This window comes from Rhinatrema bivittatum, chromosome 2 (genome assembly GCF_901001135.1).
Source record: "Rhinatrema bivittatum chromosome 2, aRhiBiv1.1, whole genome shotgun sequence".
Taxonomy (NCBI): domain Eukaryota; kingdom Metazoa; phylum Chordata; class Amphibia; order Gymnophiona; family Rhinatrematidae; genus Rhinatrema; species Rhinatrema bivittatum.
Window position 1 is genome coordinate 298060857 of NC_042616.1, and position 24467 is coordinate 298085323.

The following is a 24467-nucleotide window of genomic DNA, read 5'->3' on the forward strand; positions in this document are numbered from 1 at the left end:
TGCAGGCACTCTCTGTCTCTCTCACTCACCCCCACCCCACATGGCAGCTATTGTACAAGGCAGCTGGTATTCTGCTATTAAAGCAGTTGTGACAAGTTGAGAACTGCAGCAGGGGTGACTCCTCCGGCCCCGCAGCGGTAAGAAAGCAGCACTCAGCTGTTTGCCTGTGCTGTGATCATCGCAGCACAGAGTAGTCAGCTGAGAATGTGGCCGCGGGGATTTCCTGCCATGTGGCTATTTGGGAAATCCGTCGAGTAGCCATGATGTGCAAGGGCTGCGGGAGTCAGTGACCGTCTCTTTATGTATCAAATATTGTTGATTGCACGGGTTAGTGAGTGGCCAAGAGCAGAAAGGCCGCGATTCTAGCTACAGGAGCCAGGAGAAGTTCACATGGTATGGAGGGTGCAGGGAGGAGGGGCTGAGAATAGCGGCTGTAGGCTGTGGATGTGCAGAGCCTCGGGAAACCAATGACAGGCTCCCCACGGTATGAAGAGGCTGCGTTTTGATCGGCAGGAGCCAGTTGATCGCAGCCTGAAGAGAGGCAGGAAGTGTTCCCGAGGGGAAGGGCTGGAGCGGACATGAGTTTCTGAGCCTAGTGCTACTATGATGAGGGAGGAGAACTGCAGAAAGCATTGGGGGGGGGGGGGGGGCTTACGATTTAGGCCCTAAACCTGCTGACATCAGCGGGACCATATTAAAAAAAAAAAAAAGTTAAATCCGCAGACCCGAGGCAGCTAATCGACGGATTTCTCAAGCAGCTGCGCGGCAGGAAATTGCCACGACCACATTCTCAGCTGACTGCACTGCGTCGCGAGGATCGCAGCACAGACAAACAGCTGATTGCTACCTTTTACCGTGGGGGGGGGAGACTTGGGACATTAATTTGACAGCGGCAGCATGGCTCTTTCTTCTTCCCGCTTGCCTGGTAAATATCATTTCCTCTTCCGGGCCGCAGGGGCGGGACAAAGAAAAGGCCATGCTGCTGTTGCTGGCTTCCACAAACACTGCTGCCGTTCCACTCTGAGCTTGAAAGTGCCGATAGCACGGGCAGGAACAGCAGCAGTGTTAGTTGAAGAACTGTGCGCGTCTCTCTGGGGTGAGTAGAGGGAGGGAAGAGCGGAAGACCAGGAAGTGCGCGACACACCTGCCGGTGCTTGGCGACACACTGGTGTGCCGCGACACACCGGTTGAGAACCGCTGTTTTAGGATACCGAAGGAACTCAAAAATGAAATTTATGATCTATTAGTAAAAATTTGTAACCTATCATTAAAATCATCCATTGTACCTGGAGACTGGAGGGTGGCCAATGTAACCCCAATATTTAAAAAAGGCTCCAGAGGCGGTCTGGGTAACTATAGACTAGTGAGCCTGACTTCAGTGCCGGGAAAAATAGTGGAAACTATTCTCAAGATCAAAATTGTAGAGCATATAGAAAGGCATGGTTTAATGGAACACAGTCAACATGGATTTACCCAAGGGAAGTCTTGCCTAACAAATCTGCTTCATTTTTTTTGAAGGGGTTAATAAACATGTGGATAAAGGTGAACCGGTAGATGTAGTGTATTTGGATTTTCAGAAGGCGTTTGACAAAGTCCCTCATGAGAGGCTTCTACGAAAACTAAAAGGTCATGGGACAGGAGGCGATGTCTTTTTGTGGATTACAAACTGGCTAAAAGACAGGAAACAGAGAGTAGGATTAAATGGTCAATTTTCTCAATGGAAAAGGGTAAACAGTGGAGTGCCTAAGGGATCTGTACTTGGACCGGTGCTTTTCAGTATATATATAAATGATCTGGAAAGGAATACGATGAGTGAGGTTATCAAATTTGCAGATGATACAAAATTATTCAGAGTAGTTAAATCACAAGCAGACTGTGATACATTACAGGAGGACCTTGCAAGACTGGAAGATTGGGCATCCAAACGGCATATGAAATTTAATGTGGACAAGTGCAAGGTGTTGCATATAGGGAAACATAACCCTTGCTGTAGTTACACGATGTTAGGTTCCATATTAGGAGCTACCACCCAGGAAAAAGATCTAGGCATCATAGTGGATAATACTTTAAAATCGTCGGCTCAATGTGCTGCAGCAGTCAAAAAAGCAAACAGAATGTTAGGAATTATTAGGAAGGGAATGGTTAATAAAACAGAAAATGTCATAATACCTCTATATCGCTCCATGGTGAGACTGCACCTTGAATACTGTGTACTCTAGTCTCCGCATCTCAAAAAAGATATAGTTGTAATGAGAAGGTACAGAGAAGGGCAACCAAAATGATAAAGGGGATGGAACAGCTCCCTTATGAGGAAAGGCTGAAGAGGTTAGAGCTGTTCAGCTTGGAGATGAGACAGCTGAGGGGGATATGATACATAGAACATATAGAAACATAGAAATGACGGCAGAAGAAGACCAAATGGCCCATCCAGTCTGCCCAGCAAGCTTCACACATTTTTTCTCTCATACTTATCTGTTTCTCTTAGCTCTTGGTTCTATTTCCCTTCCACCCCCACCTTTAATGTAGAGAGCAGTGATGGAGCTGCATCCAAGTGAAATATCTAGCTTGATTAGTTAGGGGTAGTAGCCGCCACAATAAGCAAGCTACACCCATGCTTCTTTGTTTTACCCAGACCATGTTATACAGCCCTTATCGGTTGTTTTTCTTCTCCCCTGCCAATAAGCAAGCTTCTCCCCTGCCAATAAGCAAGCTACACCCATGCTTATTTGTTTTACCCAGACTATGTTATACAGCCCTTATTGGTTGTTTTTCTTCTCCCCTGCCGTTGAAGCAGGGAGCTATGCTGGATATGCGTGAAGTATCAGTTTTCTTTTTTTCTCCCCTGCCGTTGAAGCAGAGAGCTATGCTGGATATGCGTGAAGTATCAGTCTTCTTCCATGCTGTTGAAGCAGAGAGCCATGCTTGATATGCATCGAAAGTGAAGTATCAGGCACATTTGGTTTGGGGTAGTAACCGCCGTAACAAGCCAGCTACTCCCCGCTTTGTGAGTGCAAACCCTCTTTTCTTCTCCCCTGCCGTTGAAGCAGAGAGCTCTGCTGGATGTGTGAAGTATCAGTTTTTCTTCTCCCCTGCCGTTGAAGCAGAGAACTATGCTGTATATGCATTGAAGGTGAAGTATCAGGCTTATTTGATTTGGGGTAGTAACCGCCGTAACAAGCCAGCTACTCCCCTCTTTGTGAGTCACAAAGAGGGGAGTAGCTTTGTGATAGAGGTTTTTAAGTTCATGAGAGGTCTTGAACGAGTAGATGTGACTCAGTTATTTGCACTTTCGAATAATAGAAGGACTAGGGGGCATTCCATGAAGTTAGCAAGTAGCACATTTAAGACTAATTGGATAAAATTATTTTTCACTCAACGCACAATAAAGCTCTGGAATTTGTTGCCAGAGGATGTGGTTAGTGTAGCTGGGTTCAAAAAAGGTTTGGTTAAGTTCTTGGAGGAGAAGTCCATTAACTGCTATTAATCAAGTTGACTTAGGGAATAGCCACTGCTATTAATTGTATCAGTAGCATGGGGTCTTCTTAATGTTTGGGTAATTGCCAGGTTCTTGTGGCCTGGATTGGCCTCTGTTGGAAACAGGATGCTGGGCTTGATGGACCCTTGGTCTGAACCAGCATGGCAATTTCTTATGTTCTTATGTTCTTACCCATCGCTTGTTTAAATGTATTTAATTTCTTAGCACCTAAAATGTAGTTTTATGTTCTTTTTAATGGATTTTAGATGCTACTATATTTAATATATGTTTTGTATTTCTTTTATATTATCAATTGTAAACTGTTGTGATGGCTTGCCGATGTGACAGTATATAAAAAAATAATAAACCATATCACAAGTTTTTAGTCCATCTCTGCCTAATATTTCCTAATATGGCATTGTTTCTGTTTAATTTCCATTGCATATGAAATCCTACTTTCATATTCAAGGCATTTGGCCTGTCAGGAGCTGCGTTGAACTCTGTCCAGTCATAAGCCAGGGGTTTATATAAAAACAATTCCTATGACCCAAGACTATTTTAAGTGAATCCTAACAGCAGGATGGCTTCTATACAGATTTCCTTTTAGTAGTTAGATGTTGCATTATTGCAATACATATACCACAAGTGATTTCTGTTACTATACATGACATTTTTAAAAAAAGGAAACCTTAAATATTCTAAATAGATACAGTGATCCCCTCTGGGTTTGCATATCTGTAGAAAGAAATCATTTACAACAAGGATGTTGTTTATGATTTTAGAGTTGCCTTGCATATTTTAGCCTAGTTTGGGTGTTTTTATTTTCATTGGTATGTTGCAGTTCGAAAGCATAGGAAGTTTGGTGTTCTACTCTGCAGTGGCTGATCTTAGGTTATATGTGTTAGACGTAACATATCGTTGACCCGTATCTTAATCTAACATAGAACATATTAACAGGTTGATGTGCAAAATTTGCAGACGTGTTACCATTACAATGACCACCGGGGATGTTCTTGCGCTGCCAAGTTGGGGCTTTGACTGTTGGAAGGTTGTTTTCTGCGAAGGATTGCGTTCTCTGTTGGTACTGCTTGCTTTGCTGGGCAGGGGGAGGTCTGTTCTGCTGAGTTAGGACTTTGACTGTCAGAAGAGTGGGCTGTTCTTGCCTGCCAGTAGGTGCTTTTTACCTCAAAGGGATTGCTGCCTTGGTGGAAGAAGTTTGCGTCCTACGGGTAGTGGCAGTTTCCCTACCGTAACTAACCCTTTCATATTCTACATATCATTATCTTAGTAAATCAAGCTTTAAAGCCCATCCTAAAGTGTGCATTAAAACCAGCCTGTTACTGTGACAGTTCTAACCTGGCACGGAGCATAGACCTCCTGAGCTTATTAACAGATCTCAGCAGGATTGACAAAGCCTGTTGCTTCAGTTTGCATACTCGTACATCACAGGGGAAGATGAAATTTTAGACCACTTGCAAAAGTGATTCATCACTGTAAAAGTTCCAAATTACAATACTGAATTACAATTCCATGGAAACTATATGACATTTTGAGCATGTTATTAGAAAAAAAAATACATTATGAAAAATATTTTATGTGCGTGTTGGTTGCATAATTTTCTAAAGGGCCATTTCTGTGGATAAATTACTACTTTGCCCATGGTAGGCCCTTTAAGAATTACCCTCAAAAAACAGAAGCAGTATTACTATGTTACAAAAAAATATATCTCCACTAACCTATAAATCAAAACAATAAAGGGGAAGAGAACCAAAATGTATATTATTATAATGAAAAACATGACAATGAAAACTCAAAAAGGTCAAAGGCAATAGAACAAAGAAAGTATCATTCTCTGAGCATTCTAGAGCCCATTATTTGTGGCTCGCAGAAATGTGCACCTTCTTTTTCCAATATCAGCTCAGATGGTGAGGATGTCATTAGAGAACATTTTGGAGGCAATTTACAAACTGTCCGCATTTTGCCATGTGAACTTTGCACTAGTTCTCAAAATGAAAGCATGCCTTTTCTTTTGCTTTGAAGCTTGCCATGGGAGAAAAGCACGCACGATTACTGGCACCAGATTTATCTGCTGGTAGAATTTTGTGGCAAACTAGGCACAAACATTTGAAAATGTGGATCAGGCATGCAGCCTGACCTAAACAACCTCCAGGAATGCTTTCTCTCAATGCGTCTAGAAGCATGTGCCTTTTGGAACAGCGGCATTAAGGGAGGACAGTTGGGTTTGAGATTTTAAAATGTGTGGATTAGGCCACTTATCTTTTTCTATCTTTATTTGAACTTATAAATCACCTAAAGCAATGTTCTAGGCGATGTACAAGTAAAACATGCATAAAATATAAAATACAGTCTTTAAAACAGATAAAAACAATATCGGAAAGACCACAATAGAGCCATAGCAGTCAGAAACATCATCAGAAATGCTTGGTTCACAATCAAAAGCTAGTAATATGCTTTTCTGAATAACTAGGTTTTCAGCAAGGTTTTAAAAGATTTGACTCCATCAGCCAGATGCAAAACTTCTGGAAAAGAGTTCCAAAGAATGGGAGCCACAGCAGAGAAAGCACAGTCTCTAGTACTACACAGTCTGGCATAGTGCAAAGAAGGTACATCCAAGAGTCCCCTTTGAGCTTAACGCAAATGGCGAGTTGGACAGTACGTATGCAGCAGGTCATTTCACCATGATGTGACAGAGGAAGACATCAATTCACATACAACAACTGCAGTTTTCTACTGGATGCATTCGGTAAGAGGTATCCAGTGGAGATCAGTTAGCACAGGTATAATATGGTCACTTCTTTTACAACCTGAGAGGAGACGGGCAATGGCATTTAATAAAAGTTGGAGAGGTTTAAAGGTCACAGCAGGTAATAGGGATTTGCAATCGTTTTTCCCAAATTAGGCAATGTCAATGAAATAGCCTAATTCGGAATGGTTTGGGAGAACCGAAAAATGATTTAATTTTTTTCTGAAATTTCGGAAAAAATTCATTTTTGAGTTAGCGCGCACTAACTCCCGATAGTGCAGACTAACCGAAAATCGGGAACCCCGAACCGCAGGAAAAACAAAATTCCCGTGGGGGGGCCCTGAAACAAAGCCCGACATGAAATTTTTACCCAAAGCACATCTCTAGCAGGTAAGTCGATAAGGATGGAATTTCAGTAATCAACTAAAAGCAGGATTGAAGCCTGTATGATAGTCCAAAAATCTGGCTTGTCTAAAAGGTGTTCAAGTCCACATAAAACATGTAACTTGTAAAAGCAAAATTTTAGTATACTTCTTACATGAGGATGAAAAGAAAGCAAAGGGTCAATTAGGACACCAAGGTTACATATTTGTGAGTTCAGCGGGAAAGTGGTGTTTTCAATAACAGTTGTTTTTATGGTGAATCATGGATAGGGGAGGCTGGATCAAAACACACTGGACCGGATTTTAAAAAGGTTACGCGAGTAAATCCAGAGGATGTATGCATGGAACCGGCCTTACGTGCACCGGGCTTATTTTAAAAAGGCCCGGCGATGCGCATAAAGCCCCAGGATGCGTGTAAGTCCCAGGGCTTTACTAAAGGGGTGATCCGGTGGTGGAGCAAGAGGCCTCCAACACAGCAGCCATTGCCGCTGTGTTGAAGGATTGCGTGCCGGCAGGCACAAAAGGTAAGATAAAAATTTTGGTGGGGGTTAGAGTAGGGCTAGGGGGAGGAAAGGTTAGGGGAAGGGGTGGGAAGGTCAGGTTAGGGGGGGAGGGAATGGGGGAAGGCAGCGTGGCTTGGCACACGCAAGGTGCACAATTGGGCACCCCCCTTGCGCTTGCTGACCCCTGATTTTATAACTTGCGTGCTCCGGGTAGCACGCGCACATGTTCGCCTCATGCTCTCCTTGTAAAATCTACCCCACTGTGTTTTGGAAAGATTCAAAGACAATTTCTTAAAGAATAACCACTTCTTAATGGTAGTGAAACATAAATTTACAAGCTCCGCAGAATCTGACCAAGATGGTCGAACTCGTATGAAAAACTGGATGCATCACATTGGGGAAATTATTTGGACTTTTATGAATGATGTTTCTTTGAAGGGTAGATGATTACTGTTTTGGGAGCCACAATTAATGGGCTCCAGAATGTTCAATGCCTTCTTTGATCCTTTTTGGTGTTTCACCATGGTGTTTAAAGTTTTAAAAATATATTTTTTCCTTCTTTCCCCCTTTATTCATTAGATACTTATAATTAAGTCCTCTTTTTTGTGAAAAAAAAAATTCTCTTTAGCAGGACTGAGCCATTTTCCTCATGACAAGAACTTGATAAAAGTATGTCTTATGCTAAATTGAAAATGTAATTTACAGAGGAATTATTACTTATGCAGTGATGTTACAGTTTTAAATAATCTTTTTTCATTATGATTGGACTAAAGAACATATATGGAAGCTTGATTAAAACCTTAAATTAAAATAATCTATGATTGTATATATTAAAGGTACGTGGGAGTGAGGGAATGTTCTGTATCAGATCGCCCAAATTACAGAATTGATAGTATATTTTATCAATACAGTCTAAGAAATGTGAACACCAGTGAAATAAGTGAGCAAATGCATCGACCATTAATTTCTCTACTATGACTAAATGCTTCTTTGTTGAATTGTTTCATTCTTTTCTAGGCTATTGCATCCCATCTGTAATTTTGCATGTTTAGAAAGCTTTATGGGCACATTATGGCTTCTTTTATATTATTAAACAACCAAAATTGCACCTGCGGAGATTGATAGATCCAGCTCAGTTTGACTCCTTCATTAAGATAAGTTCCCCCGATGCATATTTAATGAAACATCGGCTGTCATCAAGGCATATTTCTGTTTTTGTAAATTTATGTGTCTGTGTGGTGTTAATTGACGGTGATGTTGCTTTGCACTTATTTTTATTTGCAACAAAATTACCTAAAAAGAACATTTCTGCTCTAAGACTCTATTTAACTTGTGGGTGAATGACTGAGAAGACCAGGACACCTCCGTTAGAGAGATCTTAAATGCTGCTTTCCCGGCTTGCTGACACCTGTACAAACAATGTTTCTGGGCATTATTGATTTGTCAAAAGTTTTCACCATTTACACCTTGCTAATGTTCTGTCCAATTTTGGTTGTTTGATTTTGCTACTTGGGCAAGATACAGGCTCCTTGTATATTCTTTTTTATTATGTCATGGAGACTACACTGTTTATCGTCATACAAGGTTTGGGTGGATGGAAGAGTGGTTAGCCTGTCAGTATCTACAATGTGTGAATATTGCATAGGCAACATGGAATTTCTCACTTCTTTAAATTAACATATTTTTTTACATAGAAGATTAAAAACATTTCTTTCGTTTTCCATAATAATTTTGTTCAGAAGAGATGTTGAGAATTACTTGCACTAACCTGAATAAAATAAAGTAGACATTGCATGCAGTTGCTAACAATCTACTGTTGTTTGTTCCTGTCTGTTCTTGGACAAAACAGAAATACTCTGCTGTCTCTCTCTGCAACATATCAACAGAAGTCCTAAAAGTCATCAATGCCACAGAGGAACTTATAGCAGAATCCATAGGTCCAATGGATCCCCCTGCAGATACAAGTGACAATGGCCCATGTCATCTAGCTGACGATCCTGGTAAACTAGATGAGCAACTCACCAAACTGGAAGAAAATGTAAGAGCCTAATAGAATTGTCTAACTCTATACTCTAACTCTTTAAGGAAAACTAGAAATTGTTAACATACATTTTCACACTATTTGCTTTTACCTAGTATTGTTCTAAATACTCATCAGTTAACTTTAAAATCTGCTAAGTTGGAGATATGCAACAAATCACAATAAACAATTCTATATTGTGAATATACAGTAACTCTGCCTAAGGTGAGTTTGCTCAAGTGCTGTCATCCACTTGTAAAGTATCAATATCCACAAGAAAGTATAGTGCTGTCTTAGAGCACTGTGAAGATACTCTAATTCCTGAAATATTTATACAGTTGAAAGATAAATATGATTTTTATTTGCAAAAAATAATATTTTTCATTACAATTTTGATAGTGGGAAAAGCTTAGGCGGATTTACGCGAGCAAGGCTTTTAAAATCCGCCCATGTGTGTACTAGTTCTGACACTGCTGAGCTTAGTGATAGGCTTCACAACATAGTCTGGTATGCTTCAGTTTCTGCCCTGCCCTCAGTGCTCACCTTGTTCCCACTACCCAGGCAGAGACAAAATCAGTAGCAGCTCTCCAATCTACCTCTGGTCTGATAGAGAGCTTCTCTGATACAGTGCTGCATGGCTGCTTTACTCTATTGTGTCACTGCACAATAACAGTCTAAAATAGGCAGCAGCCAAAATGTTGTTTCGGAACTAGGAACTCAGAGAAGGCTCAAACAAATAGCTCTTTCACAGTCAATGCCTTCAGAAGGAATGCACAGGAAATCTCTGGCATGCTCAGTCTTCAAGATCAGCGTAACTGTACCCGTTGCACAGTTCTGGATTGGATTAGAAAAATGCTTCGCTGAGATATATCATCCCTGTTGTCTCCTTGACAGGTCCAGCCTACCTATGTCTACTAGCTGGTTGCTTAATATTTTGTTTCAATTCCTAACTGTACACCTGTTGCTCTCCTATGAATCCATTGACTTTAATGGCTTATGGAAATTGGTCTGTTCAAAATGAATGAAACTAATATGGTTTGTTTAATTTAGGGGTTCATCTCAATTTGTTTCTGGGGCTCCAGAAAGAAACAAATTGGACTCTATTCATTACGTTTTCCCCAATTGTTTGAAACTAATGCACATCCCCAGTCACAACAAACTCCTTTAAAATTAATGGAGTTTCCAATGGCCACCTTCAAATGTACACAGTCACCTGCCAGATTTAAGCAGTCAGGACTATAGTTTCAGCTAAGAATGTTTGCTGCAGGTGTGCATATGGAAATTGTTTTGTTGGAAGGGCTTCCTTCTTTTTTTCATGTTGTTCATTAATTTATTTTTTTGTCTTACGTTTTTTTTTTATTGCTAATAGCACATACTAAGGGGTAGATTTTATAATGTGCACCGCGTGCTTCCTGGGATGCTCACATGGACGTGCTGATTTTATAACACGTGGACTGGGAGGGATCTGGGGAAGGCCTGGATACGTCGCCATGCAGAAATTGTGAAAGGCGCCACCCCCTTGGGCGCGCCGCCAGCACATGTGCATGCGGCCACCAGATTTTACAACGCGCACATGTTATAAAATCAGTGGGTCCATATGTGCGTGCTGGGAAGCGCAAGTGCGCGCATTATAAAATCCACCCCATGGTATGTGCCTGTTGGGAGGCATTTTTAATTGGGGGGGGGGGGGGTGGAAATCTGTTTCTTTCTATTAGTGCCATTTGCAAATAGCATATACTGAAAGAAAACAAAACAAAAGAAATATATTTCATTTGTGTTGCCTCATTTTAGAAACAAATGAACATCCTTAAAGATGAATTTTCAAAGCATTATGGGGCAGATTTTAAAAGGTATGCGCATGGCGTACATTTGTGCGCGCTACCCGGCAGGCGTAACTCGCATGCGCCGGCCGAGTGCCGGCGTGCGATCCCCCTGTGCCGGAGTCCTCGGCCACGCCCCTCGGACCGTCTGCCCCACCCCTGTCCCACCCTGTCCTGTCCATTCAGAAAAGCCCTGGGACACAATATTCTCAACACATTTTTGTGAAATTATTGTTTCCATGTTCACCAATAGTGTTTTCCCTTTAATCTACATCATAAGCATCCAAGATTTTTAATTTGCAGCACACCTTTCTTTAGCCTGAATAATGTACAAACATTTTAACTTTTAGGTTTACCTGACAGCAGGTTCTGTCTATGGATTAGAAGGTCAGCTGAATGAATTGGAAGACTCTGCACGCAAAATCAACAGTGTTACATCAGAGTCGGAGCTGGCAGATCTAGAAGACCAAGTAGCCACAGCAGCGGCCCAGGTTCATCATGCAGAGCGCCAGGTGAGAAAAGCTATTCTTCTTCTGCTCTCAGCCACATGATACAGAAATGTGTTTTACTCTAAAGCCTGATAAAGTGGAGGTCTATCTTAACTGAAAACTTTGCATATTATTTAAATATTTGATTCAGTACTGTATGATGACTGAAAAGAACTCATTAGCAAGAAAAACAAAGATAGGTAGAGGCATCTGTGGCCAGTTTGCCAGCCTACTTATTTAAGGGGTGGATTTCTGTGGAAAGAAATGCCATTAAACCTTCAAAATTAGCTGATACTAAGCAAACCTCTGACACATCTGTGCTCATGTCTGTATTGCTGTCTCTGATGTTCTACTACCTAAGCATTATTTGGATCATTCAATAGCAAGGTCCAGGGTGTTTGGTCAAGGGGAAATTTTAGCATTTTTACATATTAACATAAATGAACACAGCACTTAGTCCCAAAGAGCTACTGTTGTGGAGTCTGTGACTACAAGTTCTTCTTTTACACTGAAGTTGGATATAACAATCACATATCTTAGATCAAGCTTTGGAAATTAGGATATTGAATCATTTCTATAATGTACTGAAGACACTGCAATGCATAACAAAGAAATGAAAATCCAAATACAGGAGAAGAGGTGGAGCAGCACAGTGGCTATTGGGAATGCTGTGTGTTGCCCTGCAGGAGGTCATAGTCTGATTTCTGCATCAGGTTCCTGTTCCTTTGGGCTTCCATGGCTGAAAATGCTGTAAATGGCAGAAGTCTCTAGCACCAGCAGCACTGACATATACCAGCTGATCTAGCATGCATCTGTATCAGACAATGGAGAGATCTATGGTTAATGTCCATTGACAGGCAGATGACAGAGCAACAGTAGAGACAGAAGTGGGAGAAAGTGATAAGGGAGAAAATACTTGGCAGTTATGAATGATGGTCCCTGGTGTCTCAGTCTCCTCCTATTCAATCTCCACATCCTCTGACTGTAGCAGCAGGCAAGACATTGTCAGAACTGACTGGGGCATGGGTAGTTCCTGAAAGCCCTCAGGCAGGGTGTCTGCGTCTGGCTGACTTGGAGCCTCCGTTTCTGAAACGATATGGCAGATGCAACAGAATTTGGAGCTTGGGAGTCAGGGTTCCAGGGCAAGTTACCGGTGCAGGCAGGGGAAAGAATTTGAAGAATCAGGTCTGGAACAAAGACTAGAGACTCTGGAGTTCAGGAGCAGAGTTCCAGGAGAAGACCAGGAGCGTGGTTGCAGGTGAGGACAGGAGTCCAGTTCCAGGTGAAAACCAAGATCAGGAATTCAGGAGCTGCCAGAACCACAGACCAGAGAATCAGAGTTCCCAGGAGCAGAGCTATGCCTTTAAACACTTCAGTCTCTGCAGGGATTGTATGCAGGCCCTATTAGTGCTCCACCCTTGGCCCATTCAGTCTCCTTGCTGAGGGTATGGTCTGTGTCTGTCAATGTGTGAACTTCTAGCTGCATTAAGGGAAGGTGTTCACAGGGGCAAGATTGGGGTGGAATTGGAAAATAGCACATATAGATTGTATTTTCAAATCTACATGTGTTATTTTCCCATAGAAAGTTTACCCATACAAAACTGCAGGTGTAAAGTCTTTGGGTACTTTGTACTCATAGCAATTTTCAAAGGGAAGGTTATGTGCATACTTTCCCTTTGAAAATTAGTTACAAGATCCAAGCGTACAAAACACACACTTTGCAGTTAGCCGAGCAGTTTCAAAATAGACCCGTATGATCTAGTACAACGTTTACATTAAATATCATGTGTATCTTAATTAATTATGACAGTGTAGGTTTAACAAAAAAATGTAGAATGGATTACTTATCCGGCAAAATTTAGCCAGATAAGCTATCCTGAATATGAAGCAGTATAAATGTCCCTGTTATGTTTGCCAGCTTGCGGCAAACATAACATAAACCTTAGCCTAGAATCTCATTTCTCCTTGCCTGCCCCCTGCCACCAACCATAGGTTGGACTCTTGTTATCCCTGCTTGCCGCCTGCCTCCGACCACAGCCTGACCCTGGATCCACTCTTTGGCCTGCGTCCCAGAGACTGCCACCAAAGACCTGCCAGCCCCCAGAAAACAAAGGCTCAACCTGAGGGGAAAGAGGTTGGTACAGGCGAAGCTCCATTTCAGTCTCTGCATCGTTCACTCTGCCAGTTGGCAGTGAGGATTTACTGGGCCTTCCCTATAGATTGTGTCAACCTCACCCCAACACAATTGTAACAATCCCGCTGAATATTCCTGATTAAAGTTATCCAGCTACCTTTAGCCATATAACTTTAAACCTAACAGGCTGTGTTTTGAATATTGCCAGCTAGATTTAAAGTGATTCAGCCTTATATGGCCAGATAACTTTAGACTTAGCCAGCTATATTCAAAAGAATATAGCTGGTGAAGTGGCCAGACTGTTAAAAAAAGAAAAGAAAAGGTATTTTACGGGCCTAACAGTGTGAAGCACACAACCCTTCCAATATGTCAACCATGGGCCCTGCCAGGCTCAGCATCCCCCATCTCCCCAATCCCTTCTGACAGAGTTTTGAAAATAATGGTGGAAGGGGTCAAGAGCCAGCCTCCCCCTTCCTCCACTCACTCCCGGTTCACCTAATTTGGAAATACTGACCCATCCTAAACCTTTCTCCTTCCCTCCCGTACTCCAGCCCTACCTTCCGACCCTACTAATACCTTCCGTAAATGTGCTCTTCTGCCAGGATTTCGGTATGCTGCTATTGTGATGCCAGCCAGTGCTTTCTGCATTGTTATTGACATCAGTACATACTTCTGGGGAAATTCTGCGCAAAAAAATTCAAATTTCTGCAACATTCTGAAGAAATTATTTGTCAATATATTCAGTGTCTGAGTAATAAATGTAAAATGCCATAAAGAAAAATTATTACCTCCAATACAGAATGTAAAACTTTTTAAGCAGAGGTTGTTCCAGGAATAAAAAAGATCATCAGAAGATACAGCCCCTCTCTCCAGCTCTTTCTTCCTCCCCCTCTCTGGTTTAAACCTCTCCTCCCTGCCCCGCCCCAGCTCTCTCTCTGTCTCCTTCTCTAGTTGAAACCCCCTAATCCTAGCTCTCTTTCTCCTCCCTTTCTGGTTTAATCCCGAAGCACCTCTTTCCCCCTTCCAGGTTCAACAACCCCTGCCTGCTTTCTTTCCCCCACCTTCCTCCCCTGGGCTCCAGAAGAGTTAAAAAAAAAAAAAACAAAAACCCCCAAAGCCACACAAACCTCCAAGCAGGCCAGCCTGCCCGCTGAGAGCCGGGAGTCCCTGTCAGCTTCAGAGCCTCAGCTGAGTTAGGCAGAGAGAGATGAGGAGAGAGAAAGTCAAAGCAGTGCTGGGTTTCTGCCACAAGCCTGCTCAGCTGCTTGCTGCCGGAGTGACGGGGGGAGGGGGGGGCACTTAGTTCTGCCCTATCAAGAAGCAGCAGCCAGCAGCAACCCCCAGAGTTTAAAAAAGACCCCCACAGCTGCTCACTGAAAATGCTGCCTTTCTCTTACCCCCCCCCCCCCCTCCGTGAGCCCATGGGGTTACTTCCTGCCTCTTCCAGCTGCCTGAGTGGATGTTTTAACTACTGCCTCCTCTTCCCTTTGCCAAATTCTGCGCAATAAGGACAAAAATCAGTAGGGGGGTGGGGAATTCTGCACAAATTCTGCTTTGCGCAGTTGCACAGAACTCCCCCAGAAGTAAATACAGGAGGTGTTACGAGTAGCATGAATAAAGCTCCAAGTAATATTTAGTGGAATTATAATTATCCAAAAATATACTGTGCTTGTGGGTACATAGGAAAGCTGCCAAGCAAACTTTCGGACCACTTCCAGAGCCTTTAGAATAACTGAAAACTTTCAAGAGAGCACTGTTATGCTCAATGCTTCAGAGAAATGCTTGAACTTCAGGAAAATATTTCACTGAAGACTTCAGAGTGAATTTCCCAAATCCACAATGGAATTCAGAAGGATGCTGTAGACCGCACAGAAATGTTTCTTACTGTAAACTTCAAAATTAACTTCTCCCAGCAGTAATAGATTTCACTGTTTGCATGGCTGCATCAGGAGAGAACCAGCAATAATTGTCGTACATAGCAAACATTAAAAAACATTACAAAAAAATATAAATATGACTAAATTCTCAATATTGCTATAAAGTCAAACCCAGTCAAAGGAGAATCAGTGATCTTGAGAAGTGAAGATGAAATTCATACAAATACCATCAAGGTAGCCATAATGGGCATCCACCAAACCTTCAAATAGAAGTCACATTATAACTAATAGAGTTTATATAGAAAATAGAGTTTAAATAGAAAAAGTTAGAAGTATTCTTACTTCAACAATCATTATACATAAAAAATGTGCATAATTTAAAAGTCACTAACATAATTAAATATACAAGGCATATCAAAACAGATCCGATTCATTAAAAAAAATTAATTTACAGTAAAATAGCAGAAAAATGTCAACAAAATTGCCTTCAAGGAAACAACAAAGTTACAAAAAAACACAAGAAAATTACCCCCTAAAAAATCATTGAATCTTCAAATTTAATCCATTAGGCATAATGAATAAATCCATTCTTATTCAGCAGATAATAAATTAACAATGATGTTACCTCCACACAAAGTGACTTCAAATGGATAAAAAGTGAACTAGAAGGACAAATAATGATGCAAATAATGTAGCAAGACACATGTAGTAGAATACGTCAAAACATGTTTTGGTTATCTGAGGATGAATAAAAGAAAATGGGGATGTGCATTTATTTGAAACAAATAGGCAAAACACAAATCACAAAAAATGAGTTCATATTCATTTCATTTGTGGTTCCCTGAAACAAATGAATGAATGAATGAAATAAAAAATATTTGGCAAAATCATTTATGTTTCACATTGAAGACTATGGCCTATTGAAGTCTATGACTATATAATACTGAGCAAAAACACAATTGGTAACTATTGCAACCAACTGTAATGGGGCGTATGTCCCATTGTCTCAGCCAAACCAGAGAAAGACTCTTAAGAGAATCATGGATAAGAATAAAAGTAGCTGGGGGAGGGGAAAATGACAACTCCCAGAGGGCCCAGGGAAGCAGCCAAGAAGCAAGTCATGAGAGTCTGGAAACAGGTGTTAACCTAATAAGAGAGGAGGAGCTACAGGAAGGAGTTGAAAGCATATGATGGGGTGAGGAGAGGAGAACTGTGTAGTAGTACTCTAGCTACCAGGTAAAAGGTTTCTGTGGAGCCATTGATTCCCTATTTAAAAGAGAGCAGAGGACTGTGGAGAAGGTGCAGCAGCAAGCTGCAGCAAGCAAACAAAGATAGAGGAAGCTTATAGCCTGATTATTCTATGAGTGGGTGGTGACAGTCCACCCCAGCACAAAGGTGTGGTGGGGAAAGAGAAAGCAAGGCTCCTCCAAGCTAGGTCAAACCCTTGTGCAGTGTTTGGGGAATGGAGAAATAAAACCCACTTTTGAACTGTATGTTGGAGCAGCTGTGCTGGAGGAAGTTTCGTGGGACCTGTTGTGCAACCAAAGTGATGTTTATGATCCAAACTCATGTCTGTACAGTTGGTTGCCCAAGATTACTTCAGTAAGAATCTGCCCTTGGGACGTTTGGCTGTGGAGTGAATCAAGATACAAAGAGATGGAGCGTTACACAACTCTTGTCTGTGTAATCTCACAACCTTGTCAGAGCCAAGGCAGGACAAGTTGGCAAGGAAACCCACAGAAGACAAATCACAATGAAGTATCTTTCCAAAGTAGCCTATAGGTGCTAATTGGATCAAGTAACACTAACATCATCCCACTGTAAAGTCTGAGCATGTGCAAGAAGCTATCTGTATTTTGTCTCTAGCTCTTGTCAGTGAAAAACATATTAGTAGAAGCTTTCACAGAGTTTTTAAAAAGTTTAGAAACTTTTCAATTTGGCACTGTAAAGGTTTGTTTTTGATCTACTCTGTGCTGCAGTGATCTCATTAATGTGCTTCAGATTTTGGCTTTTTTTTCACTTGGGAAGAGTCAGGGTGGGAGAACATATGGAGATTGCAATTGCAGTAGTACTAGTGATTATTTTGTCTCTGCCTGGACACCAGTATGGTGAGCAGTGCACACTTGGAGGCTAAAGAGTCTTACCAGCTGCCAATTGTTTTGGTTCTGTTAGTGTTTATCAGTTTTTTTTGTGTGTGGAGACAGCACTACTGTAAACAGCACACATGCACAGATACACTGTATGTGTGCATGTGCATGTGATAATCAGTTCTCCAAATGGTGGGTGGTATTGTGAGTGGGAGTACAGTAACAGTATCAAATTAATCTGTACTATCCAAACCCGAATTATGCAGTGCACTTCAACAGATTCCATCATGTCAGGAAAAGGGAGAGGAAGGAAAGTTGGCAGGATTGGAACAGAGGCAGCCCAGCATAGTAGCAGTGATATAAAGGCAGTCCTTTCCCAAAATTAAAGAGAATTTTTTAAGCCACAAGTGGCAGGAGTAGAAGATAGCTCAGGCAGAAGTTAAAATTTGGAGAGCATGTGCCACTGCCATCTGTCCCTCCCTCTTCTTTTGGAGCAAAATGAAAAGGTTGGAGAGTCATCCAAGACTGACAATAGCAGGGCACAAACAGAGACAGGAAAAGTGAAACAGCCAAAAACCATACATATTTTTCTAGGGTTCCTGCTTCTGAGGCAGTGAAAGTACTATTTTTACCAACTGATTCAGGGGAACAATCTTATCTTGGATTCTCTGAATCAGAATATATTGAAGAGTTAGTAGCCAAAGAGAATTTGAAAAATTTAGTCAGTAGCATCTTAGTCTCCAGTGAGGTGATGGGGAGAGAGATCATACTGAGGATGTTGAGATCAACCCCAAGAAAGAGCAGGCAGCACAGGTGAAGAGCATGCATGATACCCTTGTTATTTTTCCTGAGGGTCCACCCTGAACTTCAACTCTACTGCTAGCATCAGCCCCTTAGGATATAGAGAAGACATTGTGAAAGATACCCTTGATTTGGAGGCACTTTAAAATAAGGAAGGACCATCATTTTGTTCACTGTATTCATTTCAGCAAGAATGTCAATCAAGAGAAGCAAGTGGGGCATCTCACAAATGCTGATATGCAACATCACCTGCAGAAGCAATACCCACTAGCATTGGCATCAGAGGAGGGTGGCAGTAGTAGCCTGGGGACCGATTCTGCAACTCCAAGTAAATTTGAGAGGAAAAGGGTTGTAGAGGGAAATAGTATTCCCCAAGCTGATCCTACTGCCCCATCCACCAATTTTGTGGCAGGCTAGCAGTCTCCAGCCCTGTGTCAGAAGCAGCTAACCACCATAGATAAAATGAGGTAGTGTACTATAGCACTTTCCCAGGCAAGAGGCAAGCAGCATCTAAAGCTGAAATGAAGAGCATCAGTATCCTTTATGAACAGTCTGTGCAGGTAGTGGAGAACATGGGCTTTAAGCATTTACTGCATGTATTAGCCCCCAGTTACAAAGTCCCCTACATTTAGTAGGAAGGTCATCCAAACTCTGTGCAACCAGTATCATAATTGCATGTGGGCACATCTGCTTAAGGCAGAGGGGAGTAGCATCCATTTCTTCAGTGATATCTGGATCAGCACAAACACTACACTGTTATGTTCTGTGTGTTTAGAACTAGTTCCCACCATGACGCGGTTAAGACGGGGGCAGACACGCACGTTCGTGCCCTAGGTCACCCCAGAAGTAAGATGGCTGCCGGTAGCACCAGCGCCATCCTGGGAACGTCATTGTGGGCGGCGTGCAGACGCCTAGGCGGCCATCCTCCCTAGACTTGGAGCTGCAGGGCAAAAAGAGGTGAGCAGCAAAGGTCGCAGCCATCTGTGACCAATGGGTGCAACATACACATGCTTACCTCTCCCGATGGCACACTGGTGGGACCTGGCTGAGGCGGGGCTGGCAGCAGTTCTAGCAGGCACAGAGCTTCAGAGTGATGGTAAGCTGTGCTGCACAACCAGTTCATGCATAGCCCCTATATCTTATACAATATGCTATCTACCATAAAAAAGATGCTGGAGGGTTGGCAGTTAGAATGGAGAGGTAGGGGTCTTCAGGCAGGTTTCTTTATGACAGACTGTGGTGCAAATATGGTAAAGGCAATAGAAGAGGGGTGGTTCAGGGTATCTGTTGCTTTGCACAGTTTTTGCTCCTGGCAATAAAGGATGCCCTGGGGCTGGGGCCCAAGAACCACAGGAATCTATTCCTGAAGAACCTGATATGTTGCGCCATAGGTAGACCCTTGGGCCGAGGTGGGGTTAATGCTACCTGTAAGAAGGATCCTACGGGTCCCAACCATTGGCAGGCAGAGAGGGCTGATGGATGGAGGCCAGCTGGTGCTTCACCAACACCAGCCCTCGTTCCCCGCGGGTTGAGCATTTGGGTGCCGGGGCCGGCTGGACTTAGGTGGCCTCCGCCATTGGTCGTCGATAGGTGGATCGAGGTCAGCCCAGAAGTCCAAGGCTGGAGAGAAGCATAGGCGTGGTCAGGCAATGCAGAGGTCCGGGACTGGAGAGAGGCAATGGCGTCGTCAGGCAATGCAGGGTCAAACCAGGTTAGCAATCCGAAGGAGAGATGAAGGAACAGGAACACCGGAACAAGGAAACAGGAACAAAGGCAATCAGGATCGGGAACCAGGAACTGAGGAAGCAATGAGTACTCGACTAGCGAGGGAACCTGTTGCAAAGGCAATTTGAGAGAGCGAAGCCCGGCCTTAAATACCGGGGCTTAGCCGATGTCATCATCCGGGGCTGAGGCCAGGTTCCCACCTCATGCCCTATTAAAGGATCAGCTGTGCGCATGTGCGCACCTAGGGAGGGGCACGGCGTTGGTCAGGACAGCGTCTCTCACGGGCCACATGGAGAGGCCCAACGCAGAGCATCAGGAACTGATGCAGGGTCGGCCCAAGGGTGGAGCCAGTGGACTACAGCCGCCAGAGACGGGGGACCAGGTGCTGGATCACTTTGAAAGAGGTGAGGTGGCCGAGCTGCGGGTCTGCCGTGGCTGGCACGCGTAGTATGATAGAGTAGTAGTAAAATAGAAGGGCATTCCTTTTGAAGCATGAAGATGGGGACATTTCTCTGTGAAAATCAAAAATTATTCAGTATACCTCACAAGCATCTGATTCAAGATCCTTGCACCCACTAGAATTCTACCTATGTGATGCTACAGAGGTTAGTGGAGCAGCAGACAACCCTTTCATGATCTTTCTTGGAAACAGAGATAGGAGTGGATTGTCCCTAGGGCATCATGATTGAGTAGTGATGAGGCAACTGATACAAAACCTGAAGCCCTTCGAGGATGTCTCAGAGGATATGAATTCCAAAAGCACCACCCTAGGCAGGGTCATCCTTATAGTAAATATTCTGGAGGAAAAGTTAGAGGGATTCCATGTTCAAGAGGATATAGAAGCAGAGGTGTTGCAGTTTATGGACTTCTTGCAGCAGCAGGTGCAAGAGAGATGAAACCTCTCACAGAAAACAATGCATACATGCCTGCTACACTTTGTTATCCTCAGTTGAAAAGGAGTTTTGCACTCCAGTCCCAGCATTTCAAATTCATGAAGGAGATACTGATAGCTAGAGTATGTGAACAGGAGCAGTAGTGGCACAGGTGCAGTGGAGATGGAGCACAGGAAAGAGTGGCTACCTCAAAGCGTAGTGCAAGCAGGAGCAGCACCCTGTCATCTACCACTTCCTCTCCCACCTCAGTATGCCAAAGGCATGTTGCCTGCAAAGAACCATCTCTCCTAACACAGGCTGTAGCTAAAGCAGCTGGCAAGAGAGACCCTCTGACCCTCCCAAAAAAGTACACCATAGCGGGAATTTCTGTGAAATGCTATCTCACAGAGCCCATCGAGGAAATGGACACAGATGCACTGGCATATTGGGCACACAAGTTGACAGTCTAACCAGACCTAGCCAAGGTGGCTCAGCGATATCTTTCTTGCCCACAAACCAGCATACCCAGTGAATGTGTCTTTTTAGTGGCAGGGGACATCGTGAGCCCTCATTGTTCAAGGCTGGTGCCAGAGTTAATGGAAATGTTGGTCTTTTTGAAAATCAGTCTGCCTTTGCTTGGGTTTCCAGACTTTCCATGTGAGTGGCAAGATGACTGAATGCACCTTGAAGGCCTTGCTGCCACTCTGCCTACCTGCCATACCCCAAATACCTTATGGGTCTTTCTGCCACATGCATACCTTCCATGCCCCATATGTACAACCTTGGGGGTCTTTCTGCTACCGCTTTGCCTTCCCTGATGCACCAACTTGGGTATCTTGCTGCTACCAATCTGCCTACATATCACACTCCTTAGGTATCTTGCTGTTTCTGTGGCTATCTGCCATGCCCCTTATATACCACCTTGGGCATCATGCTGTTAATATGCCTATCTGCCATGCCTATTATGTACCAGCATGGAAGGTTTGGTACCTCCATGTTGTTTGCTGTTTGGATCTCAGCCTATTTCTCCCACCTTGTTTATTTGTTAGTTATACTGGGGTGTTTTGTCCCGCAAAAAGTAAAAGTTGAAAAAAAGAAAATGAAATGCACGTTTCTCCTTCAAATTCACCTCTTATATGGTTTTCTGTCTTGCTGTCAAAACCTATCCAGGCATTTGTGCTGATTACAATTCCCTGAACTGTATGCCTTGCTGGTTTAGACACCTTTATGCTGCTATAGACTCCATGACCTGGTGGTTTTGATACTTTTGTGGTGTTTATGAATCAACAGCTTTCATTGCTTTGTGGTTTGGATACCTTTGTGGTGTTTGCGATTCATCATACTGTACACCATGGGGGTTTAGACACAATGCTGTTTTGAATTCCCCACATTGTGCACTATGGAAGTTTTTTTATGTCTGTGCTGTTTGGTATTCCCTGCACTGTATGCCTTGGGTGTATAGAAACCTCTGCTATTTATGATTCCCTGAACTGTATGCCATATGGGTTTTGATTTTTCTGTGCTATTTGTGATTACCAATACTGTACACCTTGGCAATTTTGACATTTCTATGCGGTTTGCAATTTCCTATACTGTACATTATTGAGGTTTTTATGCCTTTATGCTATTTGCTATTCCCTGTATTGTACACCATGGGAGTTTTGACAAACCTGTGCTGTTTGCGATTTCCCATACTGTATGCCATGGCGGTATAGACACCTCTGGTTGTTTCCAATTCCCCACACTTTACATTATTGAGGTTTTTATGCCTTTCTGCTGTTTGATACTTCCCTCTCTGTGAGTCATTTGGGGGTTTTGACACTTCTGTGCTGTTTGCAGTTTTCCTCACTGTATGCGATAGGGTATAGAGACCTCTGTGCTATATGTAATTCCCCGCAGTATAGGCCTTGGGAGTATAGACATCTCTGTTCTGTTTGGAATTCCCCTCACTGTATGCCATGGTGGTATTGACATCTTTATGATGTTTGCTATTCCCCGCATTGTATGCCACGGGAGTTTTGAGACCTCTGTGCTGTTTGTGATTTCCCACACTGTATGCCATATAGATTTTAACATCTCTGTGCTGTTTGTGATTCACATAAGTGTATGCCTTGGTAGTTTAGACACATTTGTGCTGCTTGTGATTCCCTGCTCCTTGGTGATATAAACAATTCTCTGCCGTTTGTGATTCCCCACACTACATGCTCAGGGAATTTTGACACCCCTGAGCTGTTTGAGATTTCTCACATTGTATGCCATGGAGGCTTTTACCCATTTATGCTGTTTGCTATTCACTGCACTTATGCCATTGGGATTTTGACACCTCTGTGCAGTTTACGATTCCCTGCACTGTATGACTTGGGGTATAGATATCTTTGTAATTCCCCACACTATCAGCCTTGGGAGTAGAAACTAGGGATGTGAATCATTTTTCTGGAGATTGAAAATATCAGACGATATTTTCAAAGTCCTCAAAATTCGGGGGGGGTCCCCGAACCCGATAGGAAAACGCCATGAAATTTTTCATGGGGTTCTCTTATCATTTTGGGGGGACGGGAAGAAAGGACACAAAAAAAACAACCCCCAAACCCACCCTGACCCTTTACATTTAATTAGTTCAAATCCCCCACCATCCTGACCTCCCCAAAATTGTTTTAAGGTACCTGGTGATCCAGCGGGGGTCCCGGGAGCGATCTCCCACTCTCGGGCCATTGGCTGCAACTAATCAAAATGGCACCAATGGCCCTTTGCCCTTACCATGTGACAGGGGCTATATGTGCCATTGGCCGACCCCTGTCACATGGTAGGAGCAATGGATGGCCCACGCCATTTTTAAAGATGTACAAACGAGGGGTCTTGCTGCCAATCAGCATGGCTGACATTCTCCTAATAAACCACCTTGGGGATCTTTCTGCCACACAGTCTTGCTGCCATACTCCAGACTTTATACCTTTGGAGTCTTTCTGACATTCAGCCTTGCTGCCACACTTCAAATTCTACACCTTGGGGGTCTTTCTGCCACTCAGACATGCTGCCATATCCAAATTCTTCACCTTGAGGTGTTCTTGCCTCTGTGGGTGGCTGCTTTGCACCTCTCATAGTGTCTTTGTTATGGAACTGATAGTGAATCCCTTGGTAGAACAACAGTCTTACCTTAGGCCAGAGCGGGCAAGCCCAGAGCCAAGACCAGTCCGGTTCCAGAGGCAGGTAACAGACAAGAGAGTCCAAACACAGTCCAAGGTCAGGGCAGGCAGCAGGCAAGAGAAGGTCCAAATCCAATCCAAATCAAGGGCAGGTAGCGAGAAGACAATATCCAGGCACAGTCCAGAGTCGGGACACAGTCACTCTTTACTGCTACCCATATGGGCAGATCTTAATGTCCTCCTCTCATCAACCATCTTTTCATGCCATTTATGGTGCCACTTTGCCACAGTCTTGGTGCCTTGGAATTCTCCTCCTAATCATCCACCAGTTTCATTAGAATTGATTAGAAAACACCAATTTTGAAGCTCAGTATA

General features: G+C 43.1%; 1 protein-coding gene across 6 annotated transcripts in view; it reads left to right on the plus strand.

Annotated features, from left to right (window-relative positions):
- MYRIP (myosin VIIA and Rab interacting protein) overlaps window positions 1-24467 on the plus strand; it is a 627821-nt gene that overhangs the window by 546821 nt on the left and 56533 nt on the right. For all 6 annotated transcript variants that reach the window (XM_029589668.1, XM_029589670.1, XM_029589666.1 and 3 more), the window contains exons 12-13: window positions 8975-9163; window positions 11316-11477. In XM_029589668.1, coding sequence (XP_029445528.1) covers window positions 8975-9163; window positions 11316-11477 — 351 coding nt within the window. The remainder of the gene's footprint in view (window positions 1-8974; window positions 9164-11315; window positions 11478-24467) is intronic.